We start from the raw sequence: 20,253 nt of genomic DNA, 5'->3' as shown, positions 1-20,253 counted from the left end.
GTGTGTTTAGCTGCTGGTGAGGGGAGGAGCTTTGTATGTGTTCAGCTGCTAGTGAGCTGAGCACAGACATACTTAGCTCCTCCTCACTGTTATTGAGAGGAGGCGTATATGTGTGCTCAGCTACTAGTGAAGGGAGGGACTGTGTGTTCAGCTGCTAGGGAAGAGGGGAGCTTGTCTGTGCAGTTGCTAGTGAAGGGAAGGGCTGTGTACCTGCGTGTTTGCAGCAGTTCTTGGTTGATATCGATACGGTTATGAATAAGTGTCTTATCTGATGGATACTGCCAGAAGGTTTTAGTATCATTTAGTAATGGAGTATACATTTTTGTGTGTGTAGAGCGACTTTCATTTAAACGTCCCTTCACAGATTGGTGTTTTTGAGACTAACGCTTGAGTGCTTTGCTGTAGAAGAAAAATAAAAGCTGACTTCATTGTAGAAACATTTAATTCTTTGCTATCTGCTAGTATGCACATCCTCTTGTTCTGCTTGACGTAGTTAACCATTTCTTCTCCAAACCTACCTTCAGTTGTCAAGTCAAGTCAGTAGAGCTGCTTTCCAGCTGTTACAATGCATCTTCTCTACTGAGATGAAAAAGATTAATTTCAAATGATAGTAAGTAAGGAGCAGTAAGTGGGAACAAGGCGTGTTTCAATTTTGTCCTGACTACTTTGAATAACCTTCAATAAGTGGAAATTCAGCATTGATATCTGCTTGAAGGGTCTGACAGCAAGTGTGGCGGCGGCAGTGACAGTTCATCCCATCTGTTCTTCACACACACGTGAACCCGTCAGTCTGACTGCGACCGTTAGCGCTAATTAAAGGTTTGCACATCCGTCCTCTCCTCCCCCCTCCCCCACCCACCTCTGTAACGGCATCATTAGCACTCTGAGTGTTTTTGTGAGTGTGTGGGGGCATGTGACGATGGCACAGTGACTCAAACTCATGTTTAACACACACAGACACAGACACACACACACAGACACACACACACTACATGTCAGGGTTTATTCTCTGATTTGGTTGTTTTGAAATGCTGCCGGCTGTGATGATAACCTGTAGTTGTGTGTGTGTGTGTGTGTGTGTGTGTGTGTGAGCCGGTGTGAACACTTCTTTCATCTCTCAAAAATCAGTCTTTGTGCAGCTCGGGTCGCTCGCTCTCTCCCCTCAATTATTCATCAGCTTGTTTCCATGGTAACAGCTGCAGCCATTCTTGTGTGTGTGTGTGTGTGTGTGTGTGTGTGTGTGTGTGTGTGTGTGTGTGTGTGTGTGTGTGTGTGTGTGTGTGTGTGTGTGTGTGTGTGTGTGTGTGTGTGTGTGTGTGGCATTCATTCAGTGTGATTCTGACACAGAAAACAACAGAAACAAGACCACATAAAACCAGAACTTGAGCTTATGATCTCACTGTGGGTCGATAAGACTTTTAGATCATGTTTTGTTACCATAATGACTAATGTAAAGCTTCAAAACATGTGCTACAGCCAACATAACGAGGGTGATGCTGACAGGAGAACCGGCGTTTCTTGTTGATCTCAGTTTCCTGACAAGTTAAAAACTTCTACAGAGGAAAGACGATGGCGTAAAAAACCCTCCAAACTAAGGACCATTTCACCTTCCTTCTTCTTCATCCTCATTTATGCCCGTTTATGCCCTTATTTTGTTCCTTTTTTCACTGTATTATTTCCCTCCCCGATTCCCTTTTTCCCATTTTGTTTTTTTTCCTTCTCTGTTTTTTGGATTTATTTCATCCCTAGTGTTCTCCCATTTCCTGTCTATTTTCTTTCTTCTTTCTCACTCTTATGCTTCCTTCCTTTTTTCTCACCTTTCATCCTTGCTTTTTCTCCCTTCCTCCTCCCCCCCCCCTTATTAGTGTTCTGTCCCTTTTTCTTTTCACTCACGTCCTTTCTGTTTTTTTCCTCAGTACTAAAACACATCACAGAGGGTCTCCACTCGTCCTGTGGCTGTTGTGATTCTTCTTTTTTTCTTTTTTTTTTCTGTGTTTCAGGAGTTTGTCTGTTATAAAAAGCTAAATAAATTCATGTTGCAGTTCTTGCTGTTGTGCTGCTGCAGTGTCTCCAGCAGGAGGCGGCAGAGATCAGCAGCAGCATGCCTCATTGTAAATAACATGAACAAAAATGTCCTGATATAATAACTGTGCGTGTGTGTCTCTCTCTCTCTCTCACTCTCTCACACACACACACACACACACACACACACACACACACACACACACACACACACACTGACCCGCCTTCACTGCAGTTATGGTAACATCACTGTTAATACCTTTAATACTCGCACACTGACACTAATCCAGAATAATCTGCATCTGAAACACTGACCTACATGTCTGACCACTTCACTACCTGCTACTGGACACGCCCCCCAGGAGCTGACCAATCATATCATGTAAATCAGACCAGCTGCGTATGCTGAGTGGTAAGGGAAGGCTCTGAAGTACCTTTACAGCTCCCCGTTGAGCGATTTTAAAAGGTTTATCTTCGTCACCTCACTCCTCCTGCAGACAAATCTGTTGCTGTTTGACTCCTGAAAACTGCGGCGGTGGCCGGAGGGCTGCAGACTCAGATTCCTCTGATTAAATTTTCAGTTTTAAGGGTTTAAACTCCGGTTTACACATCACAAGCTGATGTCCACAGAAACACTTTAAGGCCCAGTGTTTTTCCTTTGCCTTGCACTTCATGCTTCCTTCTTTCACTCACCATTTTGCTTTCCTTATTTCCTGCCTTTTTATTTATATCTTCACTTTCCCATTTCCTTCTTCATTCCGTTCCTTCTTAGTTCTTCATTATTTGTTTCCTTTCACACTTCCTTTCGTTTGCTTCCTTCTGTTATGTTTCAGTTCCTTGCTTTTCTTTTTTCCTTCTCCACTTTCTCATTTCCTTCCCTCCTGTTTTGCTGACCTCCAACCTTGCTGTTCTTTATCAATTTCAGTCCCTCTTTCCTTTTCTTACTTTAATTTCGTTCCCTTTGCTTTTTGTTTCCTTATTCTGTCTCCTTCTATCCTTTATTGCATCCTTCCTTATTTCATTTTATCTTCTTTTCATTTATTTCCATCTCCTTTATTGTTTCTTTCCTTCCTTGTTTCTTTTTCCCTTCTTTCTTTAATGTTCTTGCTTTCCTTTCATCACATCCCTTCCATTATTCCTTGTCTCCTTCAATTCTTCCCTTTTCTTCTTCCTACCTTTCTTCCCTTATTTTTCAGTCCTTTCCTCCATCCTTCCACTTTTCTCCTTCAATATGTCCTCCCTTTCTTCTCTCATTTTCTCTCTCTCTGTAATCCTTTTTCATCTCCATCCATCCATCCGCTTCTCCTTTTCAGGGTCGCGGGGGGCGCTGGAGCCTATCCCAGCTGTCATAGGGCGAGAGGCGGGGTACACCCTGGACAGGTCGCCAGTCTGTCGCAGGGCCAACACACAGGGACAGACAACCATTCACACTCACATGCACACCTAGTGGCAATTTGGATTATCCAATTAACCTTTTTCTTATTTCTTTGCTTTTTTCCTTCTGTTCTTTTATGTTTGTTCCTCCATTTTTAATTTTAATAATTTTCTTCAGGTCCCTTTTTCCATCTTCCATTTGTCTCCTTATCACAGTCGCACATCAGAATCCTTTTTATCTATCCTTCCTTCCCTCCAGCTGCACAAACACACATTACAAACCAGCACAGAGATATGGCAACCTCTTTCCTCCCCTCCTCCTCCCGCTCCTCTTCATCCTCCCATCTGCGCAGACTCTTCCTCCACCCTCCCCCTCCCTGATTTTATGGAGGCGCTTCACATCTGCAGCACACTCTCTCTCTCTCTCCCTCCCTCCCACCCTCTCTCTCGAGCCTCAGGAAGCGCCTCGATGATGGTTTCTGTTTGAGGAGGAGGTCGTCGGTCATTCGGTCGTTTGCAGACGAGAGAGCGAGCAAGAGGATTGGGAGGTGTAGGGGTTTTTTTGGTGGCTGCACGTCTTCTGCATGGCGCTGGGGGGGAGGTGGCGCTCGGCTCGGCTTCACCATGATCGCCGTGTCGTTTAAATGTCGCTGCCAGATCCTGCGCAGGGTGAACAAAGGTAGAGAGACACAGAGGAACACTGGGAGGAAGAGAGAGAGAGAGAGAGAGAGAGAGAGAGAGAGAGGATGTGTGTGTGATGGAGGAGAATTTCATGTGCAACATACATGCAGGACTGGTCGAGAGACATTTGCTGTAAACTGCTGACATTGAAAAGAGAGAGAGTGGCTTGTATATGACCAACGCCGGCTGTAAGTGTGTGTCTGTGTGTGTGTGTGTGTGTGTGTGTGTGTGTGGTGATGTAAATGATCTCCTGATGGATTCATTCAGTCGATGGCTGCAGGTTGCTGTGGGGCGAGAGACCCCTAGAGAGAGTGAGTGAGCGAGCGCGCGAGCATGGGGTCCTGTTTTCGTGAATGTAATATTCATGGTTTGTATTAACAGGGAAGAGAAAGCAGGGCAGGCAGAGCCTGAGAGAGCGATCAGGATTATGAAATTCCTTCAGTTTGAAGCTTCAGGTGTCCAGCGTCTAACTTTATTCATCAATTTAGGCTGATCAATTAAATTTCATGACTCATTTGAGCATTTAAAAAAAAAATTATATCTATCTTTCCTCCATGCACAGTCCCTCAATCGTATTTGAAAAGTTAAGCTTTTGCCTTTTCTGTCTTGTGTTACCTACCAGCAGGCGGCACAAGTCGCCGCTGTGGCGGTCCTCGATGTCCTGAAAGCCTGTCCTCCCTTGGTGAGATGAATTCGGTGTCTGCCGCTGTAGACCACAGCTGGTGATGGTGGTTCTACATGGCCACTCTAACCAGAAACTGCAGCAGGTGGAGAGCTGGTTAACATGTTACTCAGCTGAACAAGGACTGCGTCACCAGCTGCAGTCTAAGACAGCTGATCTGGAGTTTGTTCTCTGGATTACTGAATATAGAAACAGCTGTTTTTAATTTCTCATCCCTGAACCATCTAGTTTTCCTTATTAAGTTAAGCTCAGTTGTTGTCCTGTCATGTTTCCCTTCTAGCTGGCTGTACATTGCTGTTGTGGCGGTCTCAGTCTGAGACAGTTGACCTGTAACTCATCTACAGAATGGCATTAGGAGAATGTTGCTCTGCTATTTTTATTTTCCCTCGTTGGAAGAAAAAGTTGCTGCCCTTTCCGTCTTGTGGTTTGCTGTTGACTAGCTGTACGTTGCTGTTGTGGCGGTCTTCAATGTTCAGAAACTTCAGTCAAACTCTGTCTCCATTCTTGAACTACTAACTGTTTAACCAGCTGCAGTCCACGATGGTGGAAGCCTTGTTTATATTTCTTAGTGGACCTGACAGCTGAGCAGTCATTCCTGTTACACTTCTTTCAAGTTTATTTTAAGTCCATTGCCTGTAGTGCATTATAGTTAACATTTTTAGAGCTCAAAAAAGAGGCTAACATGTGTACAGTCACATGGACCCTTGTGGTCACCGTCTAATAATCAAATTTACGTACTCAGACCTGAGCGGGCTTGTGAACATTTAACCTTGAGTTTGTTCATGAGAGGAGGTTTCTTGTCCCCTTGTTGAATAGACTCCAACTCCAGCATCTTGGACTGTGAGGTAGGTGGATGCTCCAGTCAGACAAGTTGGATTTGTGCTGCTACAGTAAACTCAGTCTCTCATCCTGCATTCCAGTACACTCCAACTCCAAATGCAGCTATAAGCAGTATTTGCTGTTTCTACTCTGGTGATCTGGTCCAGGCTAAATTAGATTCAAAGTAGAAAATGCAGCAGGTGGAAAACTGGTTACCATCTCCATCTGTGGTTCTAGACAATAGAGGTTAAGTCCGTCCATGGGACGAGAGACTGACTGTAGATGCCTCTGATTACTGCTCCATTTGTCATCCTTGGACCATCTTTCACTTTTATTTTTAGTTTATTTTCTGCTGGCCCTAGTGTTGAAAACGCACTAGTGTTGCCCACCAACAGGCTGTACAGGGCCTCGATTTCTTCAACTTCCTCTCCAGAGGGTCTCTATCTCATGATTAAACAAGCTGTATCTGCTCTGTCTCCACGTGCACCTGGTGACAGTAGCTTGTTCCACTTTCAAAAGTTGGTCTAAGCAAAACCTGCAGGAGGTTCATGTGCTGCTGGGCACAAACACAAATTCATTGTAAATCTGTAGGAAATGCTGGATATCATGTGGATGAAGGTGAGAATACCAGATGAAAGTGTGGTTTATTTCTGCAGCAGCTCTGTTTGCCTTAAAACCTCTAAATTATTTGATGATACACTCACCAAACCTGTTGTTGGATCCACGCTAGTCTGTTATCTGACAGAACTCCTCACACTCTGATTCCATCTTTAGGTGGGCTGGATACTTAGTGATACTATTATACCCAGCATAACAACAGTATCAGTACTGAGATTCTGGGCTGTATATATAAAAATGGTGTAGTGATGAGGTAGTAAAGCAAATCTGCATTCTTTCTAATTGCCACCAGTGGTGAATGCTTTGGTTCTGATATGAAGTCTGATCGTATTGACGTCTATGAGAAAATCAACCTTTTCCTGGCTTCATTTACAACCTCAGTAAATGCTTTTTTGATCAGTTTATGGTTTCATTCAGTAATTTCAGGTCATATTTAACACAACATGAAGTCCAGTTTCTAAATTATGTGGCGCTCCATCACTTCATAAACAGGTGAAATAAACTGTGAGGTTCACATATTTGAAGCTTTTAAATTGGTGACAAAGGACAAAAAGCTGCTTTAGTCGCTGACGTCCACATCTTGAGGAAGGAGTTCAGAGAAATTCAGCAGCCACTGTTTGGCCTCCACTTGAAAGCCAGGAAAGTTTGACTCTTCTTGGATTGCATGAGTAGTTTGTTCAGTTTGTTGGCAGCAGAAGACATGGAGGAAACCTGGCTGGTCTCAGAGTGTTATCTTCACACAGCTGGGTTTGGCTCTGGAGTCCACCCAGCCTCTTTGATTTTTCTTAATTATGGAAATAAGAAGAAACACTTGAACATGCGGAGCCCTGTCCTCAACTGGAAGCCAGTTAATCTGGAAGAGCTGAAATCCTCCTTTTCCAGTAAATTAGACGAGGCTTCGATGACACCTCCTGCGCTGAGATAATCATACAGACAAAGAAAGTTTTACCCCTGCTGTGTTCAAAGTCTTCACAGCTCTGGTTTTCCTTTGATAGTTCTGCTGTTTGTATTTGTTTCTTTGGGAGATTTGACTTCTGTTCAAGGTCTGCTGAAAGTTTGAGTGTTTGGAGAAATCTTTGAATGTGTTGTGAGGAGCGTTATAAATATAATTAAAAATTGAGCTCCAGCTCTCAGTGGATATTAATTATACAAGTGAAAACACAGTTCAGCTTGTGGCTGTAAAACCTTAGATGTTAGCTTTGGGAGGTTTTGTAAATGAATGTAAGTGGAAGAGGTTTATTTTAAAAATCCATGAGCTTGGCTGAACATCCATGTTTTTCAGGTTTTTAAATATCAAAGTAGAGAGCCAACATGTGAATTATCTGAATAAATAAACATCTGCTCAATTGTACAGAGAATTACAGCAGTGATTAAATTTGTTGGTGCGTAAAAGTTAAATAATTAGTAAAAATGCCATTAAAACATTTTGGTTCATTTAGCGGTGCCAGCTCATTTGCACATTAAAAGATGTTTAAAAACGTAAAATATAAAACACTTTGCACAGTCAGTACTGACAATTAACCCAAACGTGTGCATAAACCTTTAATTAAAAGTAAAACAACGTCTGTGCTCGGGAGGTAGGAAGTTTAAAAACTTGTACAAAAACAAATACATAATAATTTATGCTTAGGAAATTTAACAGTTAATCTCAGCAAAAGGTTTCCTACTAGTTTGATAATTGTTTCCTCTTTAGAGATGTGTCAATAAATGTTTTATCTTCTGAAAATGATTAACAAAAAATAATAAAAGTCAAGACTAACAGATTATGCAAGAGAATAGTCTGAATTGTATTAATAAACAATATGTAAATCTAGTAAAAGGTATTATATACATAAACCTCATATACTCTCATATACTCTTATTGTTGATATTTTTATATATGGATATTTACCATTGCTAATGCATCGTCACTTATTGTTTTATTTATTTAGTTTTGTAACTCAAATTTTTAGAAATCTTTTCATTTCCATCAAAGTATCTAAAACACATTGAACATATTTACAGTCTGGGTAATTGGAGAAAAAAAATATTTAAAATATTATTTTAAAAATAATAAATTAAATGATAATAGATGAATACAATTTTTAAGTACTAGTGTTTGGACAGTGGTTCCAAAAACTTAGTGGAGGCAGAAAATGGAAAAGAGCACCTGCCTTTATATTCTGTCAGTTTCATATTCCATGTCAGACCACACTTCCTTAGTCTTTGCCACCACTGATTCAAAGGATGTATTTATAGAAAACTGATGCTGATTGAGCTTCCTGAGACAGATTTAAAAAGGATGATAATACGTTTTCTTTATTACTTACGATAACTGCTGTGCTTTTCATGCAGCTCCTCAGCTGTAAATATCTCCATGATTCACTTTCTGCTAAACCCCTTGAATTCTTGAAAGGACTTAAACACATTTGCTTTATATAGATCTCCCAGTTTTCTAATACAATACATTTCTCACCCGTAGGTGGCATTTATTTTTAACATTTTCTTTTTTTTATTGTTGATTTTTCAGTTTTATTGCTGTCATTTTAGTTACCTTTAATATTGTTACTTACCTAAGTAGCATGATGTACAGTTTTGTTTTGCTGTTTACTGCACATCCTAGCTGTTTATGATTTTTATTACATATAATAATCATAGATATATAAAAAAAAAAAAATTTTGCAGACGTTTGTGTATAAAACATGTATATTTTTGTGCGTTTTTCTTAGTTTTCTTGCATTTATTATTGTTACTCTTGAGCCCTTTCATTTATAAATTTTCACTGTTACCTGTCTTGCCTGTAGGTGGCGTTGTGTGTAATTTGCATTTCTATTGCAGCTGCTTAGTGATTCCTTATTGTCTGTTAGTGGTGAGGGCATTTTTGCAGACACATTTGACTGGTTGCATTTGTCTTGCCTGTAAGATGTGTTTATTATTATCAATATTGTTGTTGTTGTTGCTATCATGGAGTCTTTTTTTTTTTTTATATGTACCATTTCACAGCTACTCGTATTTTTCTTCCCTGATTGGACTCAAATGCTGGTTTCAGATGCTTGATATTTAAAGATGATGCGTGACCTCGTTTAAAGAACTGCAGCTCAGTAATAGGAGCTAAGATTGTGTGCATGTGTGTCACAGGAGATACTGCAGCGTGTAGAATGTAGTATTATCCAGTATATGTGTGTATATGTAGATTGCACTGTAGATGGAGACAGAAAAAATGAGCTGCTGCTGCTGCTGTCCTACATCTGGAGGAGGAGGAGGCTTAGCTTTCATCTTCAGTTTGTTATGGTGTGTGTGTGTGTGTGTGTGTGTGTGTGTGTGTGTGTGTGTGTGTGTGTGTGTGTGTGTGTGTGTATTACTCATGTTGTGGGGACCTAATTCTGTTTGCATGCTCATTTTGTGGGGACTCGACTTTCTTTTTGGGAACAAAAGGAAGTTCCCGAGTGAGATTTTACCATAAAGACTTGGTATGAGGTTTGGGGTTCACGGTAGGTTATATTCAGGTTATATTCAGGAGGTGAATGTAACGTAATGGCCTCGCTGTGTTTCTGAGCTCAGCTGCTGGAACCAAACAGAATAGATCCGGAGCAGATTAGAATAAATTAGAATGACATAAAATAGAGCCAAACGCAGAACTAAAATAGAACAACACCACACTAAAGAGGAATAAAAAGGAGACAAAACTGAAGATTAGCATTTAATTAATAATAGAAGTATTCACTTCACAGGCAATATGCGTATCTTCCCGAGTTTTCCCCTCTTTCGGGTGGATCGTCAGATTTAATAAGAGGGTTTGATCAAATGCTGTTCAAGCCTGTACCTGGTGTCAGGTGCAGTAGATGATAGGAGAGTCTCACCTGTTGTAAACTGGGAATAAACAGTCAAACCACTCCATCCAGATATATCTACATGACATCATGCTTTTAGCGTGATGACATCACCGGCGGGATCTCCCGGTGGGCTGCTGAGATTGGTGCAGACTTAGCTGGACCACCTCTGCTCTCCACAGGGATTGGTCGCTGTGCTGATGAGGTAACCGCTCTCTGGCTGTGGCTTCTTTATTCATGAGTTGACAGACTGCTCAGCAGCTGTTCAGGCTGAGAGCAAGACACACCAGTGGTCAGGAGAAATCTCCTTCAGAGCTTTGCTGGACGATGATGATGAGTAAAAGAACCTGAAGGCGAGCATACTAACGTGTTCGCTGTTTAGCTCATCCCTGATATGTTTTTCTGTGGTGGAAGCTCTGCACTGTCTGATGATGATGGTGAGTACAGATGCATTATGGGAGCCTGGTGTGGGGATACTGTCTGAGGTAATCTGTGTCAGAACTCAGCAGGTTTAATTTTAGAGTTTCACAACTAGTTAAAGGAAGCTTGGTTAAGCTTCTAAACATAATGGATAATGAAAAATAGTTAAAGGATGAACAGTTTGACTTTTGAAACCAGTTGGATGAATTGGTGGAGCATTTGAACCTGCTGAAGGAACCAATGAATTTTTATATATTGGAAACGGCCACTGGTTGTATATTTGTATAGTTTAAATTAAATTGTTGGATTAACTTTTGAAATCTCCTGTTGTCTCCAAAACCAGTTGATTGAACTGGAGCTTGCTAAAGGAAGCAGTCAAGGAAAACCAGTTTGCCATTTTAGTCTGGATCCATGTAGAGGACGTAGTAAAGCCTCTTAAACACTTTAGGACCAGGAACTGAACCGTCTCCATTTCAATTAAAGGAACTAGTTGCTTTTTGAATGTAGGGGCAGTGAAAGCATTTAAAAACAGTGATGAGAACTGGTAGAACCTCAGAACCAGTTTGTGGGACAATTGTGGAATATATCCAGTTAGATGTACCGCCAGGTACACTGTTGATAAACTGGATATAGTTTAGAATCACTTTGAAGGACCAAAACTTTGGAAACGCGTCATGATTTTTTGTGAGGTATATGTCCAGCTAGAGGTGGTTCTACGGGTTTAAAAACAAGTCAGAAAAACCGGGCTGGTTAGTAGGTTTGAATTGGTAAGGGTCGCTTAGAGGAAAAATCTGAGCTTGGAGACCAGTTGAAGAAATTGGTTTATGTTTATACCCAATTACAGACACTAGTGGAGTCTCCAAACCAATCAAACAGACCATGTTGATGAGATGGTAGAGGTCAGATACCAATATTGAGGAAGGTCTGTAACCATTCTGTCAAAAAATCCCAACTATTTAACCAGTTTTTAGGAAAGGCTTTAAAACTAGTCAAAGGACCCGATTGATCCAGTTAGATCTGGTTAGAAACAAGTTAGAGTAAATGGTTAAGGTCTGGTACCTTCTACAAGAGGAAATGGAGATTTGGACTCAGTGCAAGGTGATGATGGGGGTTTATATGCCATCAGAGCCACTGTGTCCAAACTATTGAAAAGAACCTGCCTTATGAGGCGTTACTTCTAGCTACTGGAACCAGTTAAAGTCTGGATCCAGTCTGTAATATTCTTGCATGTCTCCTTGTGTTCCAGATGAAGGGCCGTACACGAAACACTCCGCCGGGTCGCGACCTCCAGATGGAGCGCTGGCCATCAGGAGGCAGAGTATACCAGGTAACAAACATTTTTATAATCAAAGTGTCTGAATCCACCAGCTGAGCTCATTAACACAGCTGAAAATAGAGCACGCTCAGAAACAGCTAATGTTTCCCATTTTGTGACCTGAAGAGGAAGATGCTTGCAGTCGCAGTTTATCTCCTCCCACCTGGAGCTGGTGTCCTACTTGTGATGTCTTTGTGCTACAATCAAAAATTCTGTGAGAATAAAAATTGCATCACTGATTTGGAGAGCCGTCAGACTGACGTCAGAGACAGCCTAGGGATGATATCGTAGACGTCAGAACTTCAGTTTTAGGTCTTTCCTCAGCTCTTAGTATAAGTGGGTGCCTTTGCTAGATTAGAAAGACTTTGAGGGACATAAGTGTACTGTGATTGGTCAAATGTATCAGTGCAGCATTGGTAACCGCCCTTAAAAATGAAACTAACCAATATTAGCTGATAAGCTTAGCACCCTCTTCTTCAAATATGGTCATTTCTTACTCCAAAAACACCAGAGCTCTAATACTGAAGCTTGAAAACACGGATTGTAGAAACGAGTGGGTGACATCGTAGAGGCTAAATCATCATATACAGTCTGGATTTCCTAGCCCAGATACCCCTGATGTTAAACTCTTTAACAAAGCTCTGTTCCTTTGAGGGAAACTTTGTGCTGCTTCCTTCAGCGTAAAGCTAACTTTAAACTAGAGCTGGGCGATAGAACGATAACGATATGTATCGCGATATAACTTTTACTCGATAGAGAAATTAAGCTATCGCGATAGACCTCGCCGCTCTTGTCCTCTTAAAAAAAAAAAAAAAAAAAAAAAAAAAGGGTCAGCCAATCCAAATCAAGTAGCGCAGAGCCAAACCAATCACAGCCGCAGCGTCACGTCGCGTGACTTGTTACGTACAGCACAAGTGCCACGCCGCACGTGTGTTTGTTTGGGAAGCAGCCAGCGGGTAATGGAGCCAGCGGGTAATGGAGGAAATGAGTGTGCTGACTAGAAAAATCAACCGAGCGTGACCGAAGAGAAAACAGATGATGGTTCCAATGCCGGAGAGATTGTCGAACGGAATAGCCATAGAAGTTCCGTAGTTTGTAGGTATTTCGGCTATTTCAAGTCTGACAAAAAACAGAGTAGCGTGCACTGTAAATTGTTCCGAAAGCAAGTCTGGAAATACAATAAACTGGTGCATGCGTCACACTGTGCGCCACGTTATTGTTTCGGTGAAATGAATTTCTACAATACTGTTACTGTTAATTCTACTCTCTGCAGTGTTTAAATGCTTACATATACACACAGTTACTGTCCCTCCACACATACGACTCGGTTCTGCTTCTATGCCCCAGCTTTGTTTACTTTTTCCCACCGAGGCTTCTAGACTTCTGATTGGCCAACATTTCTGCACGGTTAGGAATCTAGCGCCACCTGCTGCTTTGGCATGTTCATAGCAGCGTTTTCGTTCATTTCTGCCTTTATGTGTGGACGGGATTATTTTTTAAAACGAAAACGGAAAATCTCCGTTTTCAAAAATACCCGTGTACGTGTGGACGTAGCCTCAGTCTCTGACTGGAAGCGCTAATTCGTCATTCGGCTTTTGTCAGACTAAAGTAACTGTTAAAACTGTTTGAAAAGCTAAGCTATACAACAAGGAGAGATTGAGAATTTCCTTTTAGTTCTCAGTTTATTTGATATTGACAAAAGTTAGTCAGTTTTGTCTGTTCTTCTGTAAAACAAACTAAGATTTATTTTTAGAATTAATATTTTGTTTCTAAGTAGAATTGACAATTTAGTCTGTTTCGTTTGTTCTATTTTGAAACTTAAACGCTTTAGCGGCTGCCTTTTGTGTAGTTTGCAATATTTGCCTTTATTTATCTGAAAAAGTCTCATGTTCCTTAAGTACATCTACCCCGTTGAACTTATTATGGGAAATAAATATTTAAATAAAAACAAGCTGCTGATTATTTCACATTTTACTTGTGAGCAACGGCACATTTAAATCTTACAAATATAGTTATTTGGCTCATATCGTGATAGATATCGTTATCGCCTGAAATGAAAAAAACATATCGTGATATGAAAAAATCTCATATCGCCCAGCTCTACTTTAACCCCCCCCCCCCCCCCCCCCCCCCCCCCCGCGCTGCTGACACCAGCGCCGCTGCAGGAAACTTGTTCATCTTGTTTTTTTTATCAGAGATTTGAGGGTTTTCTATTTCCGAGTGTGAATCAGCTGTGCCGTTTTCGAAAAGTTGAAAAGGGCGCTGCTGCTTTTTTTTGTAAAGCCTCTTTGGAGGAGGAAGATGAGTGAAGAGGAGACGATGATGGTCACTGCCAAAGACTGATCGTCTTAATCCTGCCTGTATGAAAGAGGATGAACCTGATTTCAGTTTCATTACCTTATAACTGGTCACAGCCCATCGTAGCAGGTCTGATCTGAAATTCTCTCTCTCTCTCTCTCTGTCTCTCTCTGTCTCTGTCTCTCTCTGTCTCTGTCTCTCTCTGTGTGTGTTAAATATTTCATCTGTTTGATGAAATATAGATGGATGACAGAACAGAGGATGACTTCATTTCTCCTTTTATCCAGATTATTATTTATTTTTTCCATGCTTAAATAAAGAGAGTAGAAGCTATGCAGTCAAGAAGAAGAAAAAGCAAATAGGAATAATTTTTACTGGAAGAAGAAAAGAAAAAAATCCTTAATGGCGAGGAAGAGCATTCAGTTCATCCCATGTCCCTTTTTGCAGATGAGTTTCGGGGATGCACGGTGGTGGAGTTGATGAAGAAGGAGGGGACGACGCTCGGGCTGACAGTTTCAGGAGGAATCGACAAAGATGGGAAGCCTCGAGTTTCAAACCTGCGGCAGGGAGGCATCGCGGCCCGGTAATGTCTTCTACATCTGGTCTTTGTGCTTTTAGGACTTGAGCCAAAAAACAAAGAATCGCCATTGAGACTAACTTTGGAGTTGTGCCAGGTATTTTCAGTTGTTTAAAGGGATGAGCAATCTGATATAAGATATTAAAAAGACAAAACGTGTTCTACATCACTTTGTACTTAGTGAAAACCTATAGATTACATGAATATTCCACATAGTGGGCTCCAGGGGTGGCTGTAGCCTGTAGCTCAGGTGGTAGAGTGGGTCATCTACTGATCGGAAGGTTGGTGGTTCGATCCCTGGCTTCCCAGCAACCTCCAGCAACCCCTCTTTAACCAGCCTGATAATATATATTTTTCTCAGCCGTTACCCTCTAGGCATAGGTGACTGGGCTGCAGCAGGAGCCTGCAATGTACGATCAACTACCAGCTACAAAGCGACAATGAGCAAAAATGACACAGAACACTTTGGGTGACTGATTAATGGATATTGGTGCAGCAGTGGCAGTTATTAATGTTTAGCAGCATCCTTTCTGGAACAGCCTCTTCTTAAACGAATTCATTAAGGTTTGATTAAGTAAAATTAAAGCTGATGTTTTGGCTGTTTGCTCAGGAGTGACCAGCTGAACGTGGGCGACTATATCAGGTCTGTCAACGGCATCAACCTGGCCAAGTTCAGACACGATGAGATCATCAGTCTGCTGAAGAACGTGGGTGAACGGGTCGTCTTGGAGGTCGAGTACGAGCTGCCGCCTGTCTGTAAGTTCTGCCAGCAGAAGACGTGTACACTCAGCTGCACCCGGCCGGCTGCAATGTTGACGTGTTGTTGATGTTCTGGTGTGTTGCAGCGGTGCAGGGGTCAGGGGTCATGTTTAAGAATGTGGAAGTCACGCTTCACAAAGAAGGAAACAGCTTTGGTTTCGTCATCAGAGGTGAGGCGAGTTCTGTTTGTGTGTTTAGAATAAATCAAAATAAACATTGTGATGTGACCGCGTGTTTGCAGGTGGAGCCCATGAAGACAGGAACAAGTCCCGTCCCATCGTCATTACAACCATCCGGCCAGGCGGCCCAGCAGACCGGTACGTGGCCTCTGACCTGTCTGTCTGATTTTTGTCCCTTGGGAGCCTTTGTACAGACTAAAAACTGTTCTCTTTCTCTTTTACCTGCAGGGAAGGAACCATCAAGCCAGGTGATCGGTTGTTAAGCATTGATGGGATTCGTCTCCATGGCAGCACACTTTCAGAGGCCATGAGCATCCTGAAGCAGTGTGGACAGGAGGCCACGCTGCTGATTGAGTATGACGTCTCCGTGATGGGTCAGTCATCAGTGTCCCCTCCCAGCAGAGCTTAAAGCGTTAATCAGTTAACATCAGAACTGTGCAGGAAAAGGAGAAGGTTGTGGGGATTCAAGCTGAAATCTTGCTTGTACTGGTTTTGACATTTATTGTTATTAAATTTGAAATTACATTTAATGGAAAGTTTGGGTAGAGGTAGGTTGCCAGGGGGCTTACAGATGAGAAACGATGCCAAACAGTGTGCCAGGACTGCAGCTGAGCTCGAATTTGTGTCCATCCTGATATGTGGATATTAGATACAATTTTGAGATGTTCATTGAATGACAAAAGCAATTTAAAGAAGTAAGTTTGTGTTCTGCAGAACTCATTAATGTTTTTCTGTAAGTAGAAAAATAATAAGAGAGTAGACCATAAGTACACTGAACAAAAATATAAACGCAACACTTTTGTTTTTGCTCCCATTCCCCATGGGATGGACGTAGAGACCTAAAATTCATTCCAGATACACAATATAACCATCCCTCCCAAACAGTGGTCACAAATCAGTCCAAATGTGTGGTAGTGGGCACATCTGCTATATTGAGATAATCCATCCCACCTCACAGGTGTGCCACATCAGGATGCTGATCTGACATCATGAGTAGTGCACAGGTGTACCTCAGACTGCCCACAACAAAAGGCCACCCTGGAATGTGCAGTTTTGTCTCACAGCAAAATGCCACAGATGCCACAAGCAATGAGGGAGCGTGCAATTGGCATGCTGACAGCAGGAATGTCAACCAGATCTGTCGCCCGTGCATTGAATGTTCATTTCTCAACCATAAGCCGTCTCCACAGGCGTTTCAGAGAATATGGCAGCACATCCAACCGGCCTCACAACCGCAGACCTCGTGTAACCACACCAGCCCAGGACCTCCACATCCAGCAGGTTCACCTCCAAGATCGTCTGAGACCAGCCACCCAGACAGCTGCTGGAACAATTGGTTTGCACAACCAAACAATTTCTGCACAAACTGTCAGAAACCGTCTCAGGGACGCTCAACTGCATGCCCGTCGTCCTCATCGGGGTCTTGACCTGACTCCAGCTCGTCGCCGTAACAGACTTGTGTGGGCAAATGCTCACATTCGATGGCGTCTGGCACGTTGGAGAGGTGTGCGCTTCACGGATGAATCATGGTTCACATTGTTCAGGGCAGATGGCAGCTGAGAATGTCCCAGTTCTTGCATGGCCAGCATACTCACCGGACATGTCACCCATTGAGCATGTTCGGGATGTGCTTGACCGGCGTATACGACAGCGTGTACCAGTTCCCACGAATATCCAACAACCTCGCACAGCCATTGAAGTGGAGTGGACCAACATTCCACAGGCCACAATTGACAATCTGATAGACTCCATGCGACGATGTGTTGCACTGCATGAGGCAAATGGTGGTCACACCAGATACTGACCGGTTCTGGGTCCCCAGACCCCCAATAGCGCAAAAAACTGCACATTCCAGGGTGGCCTTTTGTTGTGGGCAGTCTGAGGTACACCTGTGCACTACTCATGATGTCAGATCAGCATCCTGATGTGGCACACCTGTGAGGTGGGATGGATTATGTCAATATGGCAGATGTGCCCACTACCACACATTTGGACTGATTTGTGACCACTGTTTGGGAGGGATGGTTATATTGTGTATCTGGAATGAATTTTAGGTCTCTACGTCCATCCCATGGGGAATGGGAGCAGTAACAAAGGTGTTGCGTTTATATTTTTGTTGAGTGTATGTCCCAGGAAACCAGTCAGTTTAAATGAACTGTATCAATTCTGCCAAGATGATTGGTCAAACGTTTAGCCCGAATTATGGCAGAAACATGGTTTTTTTTTTAGGGGCACTGTGGAGTAGAGAAAATCCAAAATAAATTCAAACTTGTGCAGCTAATTTTATTTATTTATTTATTTATTTATTTTTTATGTAATTAAAGATGTATGCTGCACAATCATTTAACCCTGGAAAAAGAACAGTTACTAATAGATACTGGAATTTCCATAACACTCATGCACATGATTAAGTCGATATAGACTTTTGATCCCAACTGTATTATGTGAAGTCCTGTTCTTGGTTAACGTTAACATTAGGAAACAGTGCATGAGAAGTATTATTTTGTATTTATTATCTGAAACCCAAAATGTGATTTTTGGTTAAAATAAAAGATCATTTGTACTTTGTACTGTGTAGAGTAAAATTCTAAAAATTTACCAACATGTAAAGAAGAGTATCATCTGAATTATAAAGATTTCAGATGATTAGTTTATTTGGAACTTTTACATAAAATTAAACAGGACCCAGGATGGAACCCTGATGAACACCGTTTGGACCGTTTGTAAATTACACGATGTAAAAACTGTAAAAACTTTGTCTGTTTTCCCTCCTTCAGACTCTGTTGCCACGGCATCAGGGCCGCTGCTGGTTGAAGTTGCCAAGGCGGCAGGGTCTAGCCTGGGTGTGGCCCTGTCCACCTCCATGTTCTGCAACAAGCAGGTCATCATCATCGACAAGGTCAAACCAGCCAGTATAGCAGACAGGTATCTAACCTCTGACCCTGATGCTGTTTTACTGTTTTAACTGCATTGTTTTATTATTATTATTTATTGATTTCACGTATTGAGCATCGTTCCAGCTGCTTTCATTTTGCCTAAAGTGGAATTTCAGCTTATTAACTAATATTACCACCGTTTTCTTATCTTATTATTTGATTCTATGTAAATTTGGTTATTTTAACCACCTTGTCATCTTTCAGCTTCATTCAGTCACACTTTAACTTCAGTATTTGTGCAGAAACTGAAATATTTTGTTGCACTTTTAACTGCAGAAATTTAACTTATGAGTTTTGTCCAAGTTCAGGTTTAAATTCTCTGTTTATTTTTGTGTTTTTGTGTAGGTGTGGTGCTCTTCATGCAGGAGATCATATCCTGTCCGTTGATGGGAAGTCGATGGAGTTTTGTTCCCTGGCTGAAGCCACTCAGCTGCTTTCTGCTTCCTGTCAGACCGTCCGCTTGGAGATCCTGCCACAACACCAGACCCGACCAGCCCTGAACGCACCACAGCACGGTATAAACGTACAAACATCACATCCGACAAGGCCCTGAATGCACCACAGACCAGTATAGAGACACACACACACACACACACACACACACACACACACACACACACACACACACACTCAAGAGGCCCTATAAAAGATTATGTGAAGAGAGGAGTAATCTTTTATAAAGCCGTGAAAGACACACACCTGTGTATGCATGACAGTTCCTCATCTGGCTTCCCAGTGAGGTATCTCGATGCTGTGATCCAAGCACCTGCCTCACCTTTGACCTTTCCTCTTGTCTTAACCTAAACACCCTCCTCTGTGTGTGTCTGTGCAGTCAAGGTGCAGCGTAGTCCCCGCCCCCTCCCCTGGGAGACCGGAGGCTCTGCCCCTATCCTCCCCCCCTACCACTACAACACGTACCACCCTGACCAATCAGGCGCCAGATCGCACAACCGCCATACAAACAATCCTCGTACGTGCACCTCTCTCACTCTCTCTCATGTTTTCTGTTGAGAGAGAGAGAGACCTTTCCTCATCAGCCCTCTCTCTTTCTGCAGCGCTCAGCCACTCCTTCTCTCCAGGCTCCATGTCGGCCTATAGCCTCTCCTCCCTCAACATGAGCACCCTGCCCAGGAACATGTATCCCACAAGTCCACGGGGCACACTGATGAGGAGGAAGGGCAAGAAAAAGGACTTTAAGAGCTCCTGTGAGTCTGTCTCCAAATCCAACAAATCTTATTATTTTATTAGCTGGTTTTAGACATGAATTCATAACATGACCAATAATGACCAACAAAATGTAAAAAAACATTACAAACCCTTAAACCATGACATTTTAATATGAGCTTGCACCCTCTAACAGCGTATGTATGACAGAAAACAAGGACAGGACTGAGGTGCTGTCACAGGACGGGAGGAAAATGAGACTAAAAAATAGAATAATCTTTGTTTCTGTCAGTGTCCCTGGCGTCCAGCACTGTGGGTCTGGCCGGTCAGGTAGTCCACACAGAAACCACCGAGGTGACGCTGCTTGGCGACGGCATCATGGGGTTTGGCCTGCAACTGCAGGGAGGAGTGTTCGCCACGGAAACGCTGTCATCCCCGCCACTTATTGCCTACATCGACCCCGACAGCCCCGCTGAGAGGTAAACACACTGACACAGCTATGATGGCTTTAAAAAAATTTTGAGAAAAAATTCTTTTGCCCTTGCTTCTCAGATTTGAACTTTCCCCCCCAATTTTCAGTTTTTTTTGTGAAATTTGGAA

General features: G+C 42.4%; 1 protein-coding gene across 8 annotated transcripts in view; it reads left to right on the top strand.

Annotated features, from left to right (window-relative positions):
- Positions 1-20,253, top strand: part of grip1 (glutamate receptor interacting protein 1) — a 69,446-nt gene that overhangs the window by 29,669 nt on the left and 19,524 nt on the right. For 5 of the 8 annotated variants that reach the window (XM_085387885.1, XM_085387886.1, XM_085387883.1 and 2 more), the window contains exons 2-12: positions 11,672-11,752; positions 14,486-14,621; positions 15,226-15,371; positions 15,461-15,544; positions 15,616-15,691; positions 15,782-15,927; positions 18,331-18,478; positions 18,835-19,004; positions 19,322-19,459; positions 19,545-19,694; positions 19,946-20,132. In XM_085387885.1, coding sequence (XP_085244011.1) covers positions 11,672-11,752; positions 14,486-14,621; positions 15,226-15,371; positions 15,461-15,544; positions 15,616-15,691; positions 15,782-15,927; positions 18,331-18,478; positions 18,835-19,004; positions 19,322-19,459; positions 19,545-19,694; positions 19,946-20,132 — 1,462 coding nt within the window. Of the gene's footprint in view, positions 1-4,005; positions 4,076-11,671; positions 11,753-14,485; positions 14,622-15,225; positions 15,372-15,460; positions 15,545-15,615; positions 15,692-15,781; positions 15,928-18,330; positions 18,479-18,834; positions 19,005-19,321; positions 19,460-19,544; positions 19,695-19,945; positions 20,133-20,253 lie in introns of those variants that run through there. The other 3 variants (XM_085387887.1, XM_085387889.1, XM_085387888.1) reach the window with 3 other exon arrangements.

The sequence above is a fragment of the Rhamphochromis longiceps genome, linkage group LG17 (genome assembly GCF_057381845.1).
Source record: "Rhamphochromis longiceps isolate RC_006_pf linkage group LG17, R_longiceps_female_GT1.1, whole genome shotgun sequence".
In the NCBI taxonomy this organism is placed as follows: Eukaryota; Metazoa; Chordata; class Actinopteri; order Cichliformes; family Cichlidae; genus Rhamphochromis; species Rhamphochromis longiceps.
This window is presented reverse-complemented; position numbering and strand designations above follow the sequence as displayed.